Here is an 11,448-nt window from a genome sequence, read left to right as displayed (position 1 = left end):
TAAACGTCTTATTATAACTGAAGAGTCTATGAAATTCATTCTGTGTAAGTAAATTTTGGAGTTTGCGTAATAATCAGCTCGTCACTTTTTTAACCTCCAGAACAAGCCTGGCCCGTTACATGAGTTTTTAAAATTAGAAACCTTCCTGCCGTGTGCTGCTGTTGCAGTAATAAATAGCCTCAAAGAGGGTGAAAACAGCTAGAATTATCAGAGAAGGACTTAATATGCTTTCGCTGCAGTAACTCCTTAGAAAATGGACTAAAGCCAAGAGGCTGCTCTGTGTTACATCTAGATGCATGTAAAGCAATACAGCAAAATGTTGGAGAGAATTTTGTTCCTTGCAAAAATAAAACTTTGTCACATCTCTTTTATGACAGATTGATGTTTGTATATTACATTTTATTGTCATCTGGTCTACCACAACCAGCTATAACCGCAGTGTGGACCAAAGGGGATGCAACTTTTTTGTTTTTGTATCTTTTTATTTAGAAAGACAGATTTCCATCACATTCATTAATTACAGCTCTACACATTTAAGGTTTTAAATGAGGGCATAAGTGGAGAGTCAAAGCAATTTTGTCCATACTGCCATTCTAGTATTTTCTTTTACAGACTATTACAAATTTTAGTTGTGAATGATAACAACAATAAACAGAATTGAACAATAATGGGGATTGCCCCACCTCGAGCAATAAAAACAATAAGAAAAAAATCAAATGCAGTCAGATCTAATAGGTTTTAAGTACTCGGTCCATTTGGTCTAGATCTTATAAAATGTCCATTTTTATACTTGGAGGGGAAAATAAATCTTTTCCATACCATAACTCTGGTAAACAATTTCAATCCATTCTTCCATGGTGGGTGGATCTGGTTTAGGCCATTTCCTTGTGATGGCTTGGGAAACAGCTTTTAATATTACATGTTTTTACACCCATTTATTCTGATATTGGAAAAAATCTAGAGCAACCAATTGCCTCAGAGAGAGTCTAATTTGCAAATAGATTTCTCCTGTGTATAATTTTATGCTTTTGTAAATTTGTCTGTTCTGTAAAGGCCCCAGATGTTTACTTGAGAACATTAGTGAGTGAATACCAATAGCCAAGCATTTTGAGAATAATATTCAAAGCTTAAGTTTCCAAAGATCACTGTTTTGAACAGTGGCACGGGAAGGGGGGTGCTGCGGGGGCTGCAGCCTCCCTCGTCATAGCATCAGCCCCCCATGGTGGGGGGCTGTGGAGTAACATAATATTGTACTTAAAAACATGAAATTATTTATGTATTTATTTTTTAAAAGACTGTGTTTGATATGGGATTAAAATGATGGGCTGTGTATAAGATATAAACTAATGATTCATTATTTTAATATTTCATAAAAAACTAGGCTACTCCCCCTGAAGCTTCCGCCACCTCACATTTGTTTAGACATGGCTAGCAAAAGGCAGCAGAAACGTATTTCTGACTATTTCGAGGTAATAAATGGTTTTAATTCCTCTATACTGCCGCCGAGCATTTATTTAGCGTTATTACTTTTGTTATTTATTTATATATGCTGTGCCTATTCGTTGTAGTCCTGTGGCTGAAGAAGTCTACGCTAGAATAAGGCTGCATATCACTAAATATTATGTCTGTATTAAGCTATTTAGTGATAAAATATGAAATCAGTATTTTTTTTTGTGTGTGTTTTTTGTTTCAGATATGAAATCATTCCCCATATCCATAGTCGAATGGACTTTCAAGACATTTAGGGCTAATATTTAGGCCATGTTTCATTCAAGTATTCCTGATCCTGTTGATTGGGAGCTGTCGTTTGTTTTGAATGATTAAAAGAGAAGAAATAAAGTTTAAAATGTTCATGCTTTGTTCCGATGCATTTTAAATGGCAGTTTTTGGCGACAAATGTAGGCCTACAATATTATGTTAAAAACGTCAGCCACAGCCCTCAACATAATGACGTCACGTGTTTTCCAACCCAGCCATCAGCCCCCCTCGCTTGAAACAGCTTCCAGCGCGCCTGGTTTTGAACAAATGCAGACTTTAAAAGGCCCAATTTTTCCACCCAATCTAACAAGTCAGGTGGGGTTTGTATCAATCGGAGGGGCAGCAAAGAGTCTATTGATAAACCTGGAGGACTTACAGAGGCTCTTACATACTAAAAAAGATGTGTGTTATAAAACAGTAACACAGCTTAACACACAGCCTGTTTTAACACTTCAGTGGCAGCAATAAGGATAGAGAAGCTGGTCAGATGGAATGAAAAGATGGATAATGGAGAATCAATGATTGACCTTATATTCAACCATTTATTTCAGCAGAACAAATCAGGACCTTTTCCGATGGTTTTTAGGCTTTTTTCCCTGTCATTAAAAATAGAAGTCTCATGAAGATGCAAAATTCCCTTTTTGGAAATCATTAATTATGCAACAGTATTTTCACTTGACTTTTTAAGAGTCAAACTATCTAAAAAAAAAAATCCTGATGAAAACCAGAAATAAAAATGCCCACTCCCCACATTATGTTTTTTTTTACTAAGAAAAAAAAAAACAGAAAATGTGACAACCAAAGAAATTCAAAACTGAAATAGATTTTTTCTGTGAGTTGAAATTGACTCTGATACTTTAATTCATATCTGTTCTACAAAGCTTCTACAAGTTCTAAATAAGTCTGAGTTTTTTTTATTTTATCCCAGAAAATACAACGACAATATATACACCAAAACATAAGGAATGTAACGATTAAGGGGAAGCCACATGTTCCCCTTTTACTACTTGTTGAATATTGGAGCAATTACAAAAACATTAAGTCCCATTGAAACCATAAACTGCACCATTTAGTCCATGCATTATAGAATTAAATTTAATCCCAACCAACAGCTTAATCCATGATCCGAAATCCATATATTCAGCATTTCAACACGGCCGGTATGGGGAGGTAACCGCCTGTCTGATGGGAGCACAGAAACACTATTGTTTCATTCATTTAAATGAGATTCCATGACTGCTGCTGTAGATGAATTATGTATGTGTTACTATGCTTATATGTGATAGGCATGGGCTCCCTGAGAATGTAGGACACATGCTTATGTATAACAATGGTCTTCAGTTATATTCTCACCAATTGGCCGTTTAACTGAAATGCTCTTGTCTTTATTTTTTTTTTGTTTTTAAAGAAAGCCCGTTCTGTTCATCATGAGCTCATACACCTGCTGCTGATTTACCAGGTCCATCTCTGAAATGGCAGTTAGAGTATTCATACTGATGGGACCCCGAAAACATTTACTGCTTGGCATTGTTAAGTAAGTCTTGTACTTTACACTGGAAAAACGATCTAGAAAAAAGTAAAAAATTATTAAATTGAGTGTATTTACCCTTAATTTGAGTAGGTGAATTCAATGATTTTCCAATGGAATAAGAATTTTTATTTTTAAAATAAGATCATTAGATAAGATGCACCTGAAATAAGACAATGCAATTGTATTTTCTTGTTTTAAGTGTAAATTGTCTTGTTCCTTTTGCAAGATGTCTCTTTTACTTCCTCAATCTAAAAAAATGACTTATCTAGATTTCGATTTTTTTCCAGTATAGAGCTTAAGATAATATAAATGACCCAGTTTAAATAAAAGGCTGACATCATGTTTAGACAGTTTATTTTACATGCAGCAAGTGAATCTGAGATACATCTAACGAAAACTGGTGCTGCCCCCCCATCCACCACACAGTATCAGCCGGCTTCCCTCTCCTCCAGCTGGGAGGAAATCCCAGAAATCCCCAGTCGCTTTGGGAAAGCCTGGCCTCGGGGCGTCAAAATGTGCGGTCTAATCGCTCCTCTCTATCTGTCTCCATTTTTTCTTGATTGTTGTTTAACATCATCCAATGCTTTGAAGAGATTAATAAAGCGCGTCTGCCTGGCCCATATGTCATCGTTAGGGCCGCTTGTGTTTAATTACAGGATGGGCCCCCGCTTCAAATGCTGACTTACTGCTCTTTATTGACATCTATTAGAAAACATGCAGAAGGATTAGATAGCCCTGATATAAATATGCCTTGCAGTTTATGTTCTGTTGTCTGAAAAGTGTACATAATGATATTTATGCACCTGTTTAACATTTAAACCCATTTAAATCAACTGTGTCACTAATTAGGATTTCTTTTTTACATATCTCAATTTTTTCTCAGTATAACTTTCAATTCATGACTATTGATCTGTTCAATTATTATAAAAAACTATTAAAGAACGAAAGTACTGGAAGATACATTAAGCTGATGTTAGTACAGCCTTCTTCAGCTCACTTCAAATGCTGTTTGCCTGCCGCAGCATAATTGGGTCAATTGCTGCTAATTAGTGGTCAGATGAACAATACAAAGCCCTCCAACTATCCAGCAAAAAGCTAAGGCTCAGTTCTGAGAGGACTCTCTCTCACATTTCCTGTTCAGTCCTAATTAAAGCCATATCACTAGCTTTTTCTGCTTTAATGTATCAGTGGCGCTGATTGAACCATAAGTTTCTCAGAACAAAAAGGTTGGATTTATCTTAACAATTACAATTTTTATATTATTCTGATTTAGATATGAAACAATATTTGTGAACTGTGTAGTATAGTTTTATTATTATTATTACTATTACACTGCAAAAACGATCTAGAAATGAGCAAAAATGTCTTCAATAAGTGTTTTTAACCTTAATTTGAGTAGGTAAATAAGATAATTTGCCAATGGAATGAGTACTTTTACTCTTATAGTAAGATAATTAGATAATATGCTCTTGAAATAAGACAAGGCAATTGTTTTTTTCTTATCTTAAATATAAATTGTCTTTTTTCCATTGGCAGAGTGTCTCACTTCATCCTCATTTCAAGAAAAAAATGCACTTATTTAGATATCTTTTTTGCAGTGTATTATTGTGGATTTGTTCTTTCAGGAGGCCAACAGATGATCCTTTGCTTTGTGCGCTCCTGTTGCGTCATTTTGTGCAAAAACTGTTTCAACAGCAAGGTCATCCTTCTTCATGTTCATCTGAGCAAAGACTTGAAGAGAAATGTTGAACTGCTTTAAAGAGGGGATTAACATGCTTCTTTGATAACTCACACATTCTTCTCCATTCGCTGGATGCTGATAGATGAAAAAACTATAAGAAAATAAAAGTAAAGCATATTGACTTGCCTCAAAATAATTTGCTTAAAAGTCGTTAAATCATTTTCACAGTAAATTAAATAATATGTTGACATTTTGATTAATAAACAACACAAATCAGATGGATTAAGAGAAATGGTTTTTATTTTTTTTTATACCAGTTTTGTTGTTTTCTGTCGCTTTTTACAACTTGAAAAGGACCTTGAAATGCATACACTGCTTCTTCAACTAATAAATCCTTTTTTAATGAACACTTGGAACATGGAAATTAAAATATGAAATTCACAGCTTGCTTTTAGTGCGCATTTTACGCAAAGCAGAATTGCATACAGTTTATACAAAGAACCACAAGTCGGGTAAAAAAAAAAAAAAAGGGTACTTTACAAGGGAAGAAAATAAAATATGAAACACATAAAATACATTGTTTTGGCTCACACGCAAATGGACTGATTGTCAAATATTTGTGTTTTCTTTTTTTAAATATAAATTAAGTAGTGCATCCGGGTTTGCGTCTGAGCTTCTTTCACACACTCTCACACACACTCTTTACAATACAGACACTCATGCACATCGCTTTGATCAAAGGGGGCCCATTCAGCGTGCCAACAAAATTAAAAAGAAAAGGAGAGTCTTTAAGGAGCTTAGAGGAAGAAAAAAAAAACCTGACCAATCCTTAAAACTCCTCCAAGTTAGTCTCTCTTGATCCTTTATCCCCCTCTTCTCTTCTGGTCAGCAGATTTGTTCCGTGCCCTTGATCAAAGTTGAGTCTCGATAGTCAATAAGTTAGTCCAACAAGTGTGAGACAGTCCTGCACTGCTCGACCCGAGGTAGAAGTTGGGGCCTGAATTCTTGTGGAGGAAAAAAACACTATATATGTTGCAGTAATGCAAAGCTGACTCATAGTATGAGTGAGCTGCTGCTTAGAACCACCAAACCAACAGGGGCCATCCCAGGAGATTGGACTTTTCACGGTTATATAGAACCACTTAATATTCAGTGAAATATTTTTAGCATATTATGTAATATATTCAGTCTAGTTGTTAAATTAGAAACAAATGGTGCAGATATGTAAAACACCCAAAAGGCTCCTGTGCATTCTGGTGTTGCCCCTTCATTCAAATTCCAATCAGGGCCCCATTTGATCTAAGGCCGGCTCTGCGTGGGTTAATGAAAGTTCTTTTTTCTTTTTTTCCTCACAATACTTGAAATTTCCAAGCTGCCTGGTCTTTATAATCCAAACAGTCCGAGTTGAAATTGAGCTTCCATGAAGCGGCAGTTTGGTCCTTGTAGTCCAGACAGTCAGCGGCTCCGGTGAAGCCCAGACCCGCCGCTCCGTACGCCGAAGAGGAGAGCGAAGAGGCCGGACTCAGGTGGCTGGATACCCCGCTGCCGCTCATGGGGCTCATGGCGGAGCCCGCAGCGGACAGCTGGTGGTGCATCGGCGACAGGTAGGAGCCGCAGTCCATCCCGGTGAAATAGGAGGAGGATCCCGTGTAGCCCTGGTTGTATCCCGCCGCCTGGCTGTAGGTCATCGGGTAGGAGCGCTGCATGCAGGAGGAGGAGGTGGTGGAGAGCGGATCGGAGAGCGGAGAGATGGAGGCCGGGCTCCAAATGGAAACAGGTGCCGCGCTGCTGCTGCTGCTTACAGCCGGGATGGAGGTGCTGGAAGGCGGCGTGAACTGGCCGCTGGCTGCGCTCTCAGAGCTGGCCTCTCTGACCGGGGAGCCCTTCTTCTTCACCGGCCTGCTCACAGACTTGTTCTGCGCGCCATTCTGGGTCTGCTGGGCCTGCTGGCGATGCTTGGCTCGCCTATTTTTGAACCAGACCTAAAAGCAAACATAAAATATATAAATTAAAATAGACAATACATTACTAAAAAAATCATCTGATCTGCTAAATGTGCAACAGAATGATGAAACCCTTTGTTAATCAATATAATGATAAAACATATTAGTGCTTAAAGATCCCAGACAGTTTATATTAGTCCTAAGTGTTATTTTTCTTATATAGCTTATTTTCAGACTTACTTGTACTCTGGATTCAGGCAGGTTGATCTTTAAGGCCACCTCTTCCCTCATGAAGATGTCCGGGTAGCGGGTCTTGGAGAACAAGTTCTCCAGCACATCCAGTTGGGCCCTGGTGAAGGTGGTCCTCTCCCGCCTCTGTTTGCGAGGGGTCGCTAAAAATGACACACCGCCACAAGAATATTAGAGTGATCATGCAATTTGGAACCAACATTATCCCGATAGAGAATCAGAATAGAAAGGAAGCATTATGTGACTTTAAATTAAATTCATTATTTATGAAGAAACAAGAATGCGCTCTGGTAGCTACCTTGGTATCCCACTGATGGATGCAGAAGGTCCACTCCTGAGGTTGATAAACTCAGCCCGTTCACCGTATACGGCGGTTGCTTAAGATAGGACATCATGCTTGCGTCCGGTGCTGAGAGATCCCCGATCCACAAAACTATTAAACGGTGCAAAAAAATAAAGTTTTTTTTTTTTTCCAATTTCACTGAATTCTCGAGTGGTCCAGATAAATCTGAAGGAATAGATAGAAATGTTGAGAATATTCAGACAAACTTAAATATCCGCTGGTTTTTACGCGCCGTCTTTACGCACAGCTGTGCGTTTCAAAAAAAGTGGGCGTCCTCCAACTCGCGGGGCTCTTAAAGCCGAAGAGAGACCCCCAGCTTGTCCCCCCGCTGGTCTGAAGATGCTCTACTGCGCTGACATGCGTTTACGCCATCACACCCCCTCCCTCCAAACATCACTCCAACAGTTTCTATAACCCCGCCTAAAAAATCTCCCACCCGCTCCTCCTTTTTTTTTCTTTTTTTTTCTGCGCCACCCAAAAAAAAAACCTAAAACAAAACAAAACATTGTCGTTAAAATGCGCACTCTAGTCGGGGGCCAACTGAGCACCCAATTAGCATATACACCCACAGGTTGGGGACCAAGCTAAATAGACAGCTGATTGGGGGGCCATTTGCAGAAACAAAGCCCAGTGTTGACTGATAAGTACTGCTGATAACAAAAGGGGGACAAACAATGAGGCTGCAAACTGAGCGCGCATTTAATCACACTTCAGCATCTTTATATCTACATTTGGATGCCATTGTTTGTTTCCTTAATAATAAAAAATAGAAAAGGTAAAGTTTTAAATTGGAAACTGGAGGAAAACATTGAGGGAAAAGTTTAAAACATCTCCAGTAAAACGAGGGGGCCTCGTTCTCCTCCTCCACCTCCTCTTCTATAATGAATTGCTCCCGGTAATTAGATTTGAAAGGTGATACTTTGCAGAAGTGTTGATTAGAGAGGAGCAGTTCATCTAAACAAACGCGGAGATTGACCACTATTTATCATGAAGTCACAGGAAACGTGCGAAACATGCATCATTTTAAAATGTATTAATTTAAATCAGCTGGAAACCAAGTTAAAACCCAAACATAATTAATTACTAAATATTTAAAAAGAACAATTATAGCAATAATCAAGCTCAACAGGAGTTTTTATTTATTTATTTATTTAAAGCTCAACAGAAGTTGTGATAATTTGCATAAATTGATTTCTCTAAAAGTGTGATTACAAGTGGAACTTTCTCATTACAGCGAAAAACTAGAGCAATTTATTTAAATCGAGGAAACATTTGCATGCATTTTATTTCATTTTATGTTAATGAAAGACATGGAAATAAATTCACTTTTAAAAAGGAGAACTTCATTAGCTTAATTCCAAGTATATTTTGGTTGTTTGCTGCAGGGCTGAATACATTTGATACAACAATTTGCACGAATTCAATTCAGCGCGTTTTAATAAACAGTCAGGGGACTTAAATAAATCAGCTAAATTATAACAACAAAAAGGAAGAAGATCATTTTGATTATTTAATTACGCATTTCATGATAAATAAATAAAAACCCAAATATAAAGAAATAAAAAGTTAAAAAAAATAGTAAAATTATTTTCAACAAGTTTTAGGTTTATAAGGTTCAGCTATAAGTGTTAACAATCTTAAATGATATACTAATTCAAATGTTTACCTCAATAAATAAACTTCATCAGTTAGAGGTCTTAAAAGCTTATATGTAAATTGAATTAGTTTTATTTAAAACGTTGGATTGAATATATATAGTTTAACAGAAATAAAGCCCATTCATTGAGTTTGCAATTGATATGTTTAAATAGAACTTATTTATATTTCCCAAAACTATTTAATACCCTTTAATACCTATTTCTATTGTGTTTCTTTAAAGTTTTAAGCAATTAAACATGTAGGCTAATTATTTTAATGTTTTATTTTTATTTCTTAGCATCTTTCCTGCCAGGTATTAAAGTGTGCAGACTCCTTTTATTGATACGGACAGACTTTTTTTTCTTTCTTTTTTTCTCTAAAGCCAATAACGGCTGCTCCTGTTCACCCAAAACTCAATCTGTCACTTTTCTCCTTGCTACACATCCGCTCAATAATAAACCCCCCCCGCACTGTCAGGCTATTAATTATCATTGGCTCAAATCTTTTCTTTACTCCCCTCCTCCTCCTCCTTCTTCTTCTTTCTGTGAGAAATTAACGCGATAATCCGGACGGCACGCGCTGGCCTGATTACAGGACGCCATGCAGCCACGGCTCCGCGTTCAGGCCTCAATTTTCTGCGTCATGAAAATAAAACAAAGAGAGGGATTGTGTTTCTAGGACCAGCTGACTGCCAGACATAACCAAAACCCCCTCCTCTAAAAAAAAGAAAAAAAAAAAGAAAAAACAGAAACCAAACAAGGTTTCTTTATTATTATTATTATTATTATTATTATTATTATTATTATTATTATTGTTAGATTTTAGAGTGCATCTACACTGCAAAAATTTAAATCTGTATAAGTAATTTTTTTCTTAAAATAACTGCATTTTATCTTGAATTGAGGAGAAATTGAAGAAAACCATTTACATTTAAAATGTACACTTAAAATAAGAACAAAAAAACAATTGCAGTCTCTTGTTTCAAGTGGATATTTTCTAATTATCCTAATTTAAGTGTGAAAATACTAATTCCATTGGCAGATCATCTTATTTACATACTAAAATTAAGCTTAAATACACTTAATTTAAGATATTTTTAATTATTTCTAGATCATTTTTGCAATGTAATAACCGAGAATAATTTTCTTTAATTTCCTATAAAGAAATTCAAAGATTTATTTATACATTTATCATTTTTGTCTAATATATTTTACAATTTACCATTAATAAAGGTTAAAATAGCTTTTACTTAGTTACAGACATTTGATTTATGAACAACTAGATAAACAGAAAACAAGGGAGACTTCCCTCCATCATGACTACAAGCATCTGAAGTTGGATCTCTCCTTTCTTTGCCTGAATGCTCCTTTGGTTGAAAAAGGGGAGAACAGACCCCCCCTCACCCCCAAAACACGCCTCCTCAATTATCTCCCTGTAAACTGTCCGGTCTGACTGTAAATTAAACGAAAACCCTAAAAAAGAAAAAAATCAACTTACTTGAGTCTCCGGTTTATAAAGAACGCCCCTTTGGTTGAGCTTATAAACCCATCAAACGGCTTTGATTTGTTTGCTTCCGGTTAACCTCGTTGGATGCGGATTAAGCTGAGAGATGCTCAGTATTTATTGAGAGAGCGAGAGAGAAAGTGCATGAATGTGTTTAAGAGGGAGGGGAAGAGTTTTAGTAACCAATGGAAATGAAAGAGAAATTCTATTTGCAGAGGTGAGAAGATTGAAACATTTTGTGGCAACACAACTTAAGCAATAAAAAACTGGAAATGCTATTGATTAAGGAAAAAAAAAATTTTCTCCTCTTACAATAATTTATTCTCTCAAAGTAATTCACACTCGAAAAAAATATATACATATATATTTATACTGTAAATGATATAAATTCACTTATTTCAGTTATCATATTTTGTGAAGGATGATTTTTTTTTTACTCTGCTCAACGTTTTCATTCAGGATTTCATTTTCAAAAGAATCACAATAGGGGATTTAATAAATTAAAAATTTCCAATTTTAACTTGAAGGTTCCAGGGTCCTCATTCAGAGGTGGTATTTAGGGTTCCTCCACAAATGGTAAATGGCCTGTACTTCTATAGTCCTTTTTCAAGTCAGAGGACTTGACCAAATTATTTCATGCTACATTCAGTCATTCAACCCATTCACTCACGGTGGTAAGCTACATTGTAGCCACAGCTGCCCTGGGGCTCACTGACGAAAATGAGGCTGCTGTACACTGGCGCCACGGAGCCCTCTGACCACCATCAGTAGGCAATGCAGGTGAAATGTCTTGCCCAAGGAC

General features: G+C 36.7%; 1 protein-coding gene across 2 annotated transcripts; it reads right to left on the bottom strand.

The window, feature by feature from the left end:
- Positions 1 to 5,248: 5,248 nt before the first annotated feature.
- Positions 5,249 to 10,770, bottom strand: LOC119772321 (homeobox protein OTX2-like). Of its 2 annotated transcripts, none has more exons than XM_038268677.1 (4): positions 10,641 to 10,770; positions 7,461 to 7,670; positions 7,154 to 7,305; positions 5,249 to 6,952 (listed from the first exon to the last, which is right to left on the bottom strand). In XM_038268677.1, the coding sequence occupies exons 2-4, from the start codon at positions 7,555 to 7,557 to the stop codon at positions 6,320 to 6,322; spliced, it is 882 nt and encodes a 293-aa protein (XP_038124605.1). In that variant the 5' UTR covers positions 7,558 to 7,670; positions 10,641 to 10,770; the 3' UTR covers positions 5,249 to 6,319. The 2 variants fall into 2 exon arrangements, with proteins under 2 accessions (XP_038124605.1, XP_038124606.1); XM_038268678.1 differs by having other exon boundaries at positions 7,461 to 7,595; positions 10,641 to 10,756.
- Positions 10,771 to 11,448: the final 678 nt, after the last annotated feature.

This window comes from Cyprinodon tularosa, unplaced genomic scaffold (assembly GCF_016077235.1).
Source record: "Cyprinodon tularosa strain WSP-4 unplaced genomic scaffold, ASM1607723v1 ctg708, whole genome shotgun sequence".
Classification (NCBI taxonomy): domain Eukaryota; kingdom Metazoa; phylum Chordata; class Actinopteri; order Cyprinodontiformes; family Cyprinodontidae; genus Cyprinodon; species Cyprinodon tularosa.
Note: the sequence above shows the minus strand (reverse complement) of the source record. Positions and strands in the feature narration are given on the sequence as shown.

Coding starts and splice junctions, on each gene's coding strand:
- LOC119772321 (XM_038268677.1), bottom strand. CDS start 7,557: ATGATGTCCTATCTTAAGCAACCGCCGTATACGGTGAACGGGCTGAGT. Junction 7,306..7,460: donor TCCATCAGTGGGATACCAAG/GTAGCTACCAGA, acceptor TGTCATTTTTAG/CGACCCCTCGCAAACAGAGG. Junction 6,953..7,153: donor TGCCTGAATCCAGAGTACAA/GTAAGTCTGAAA, acceptor GTTTGCTTTTAG/GTCTGGTTCAAAAATAGGCG.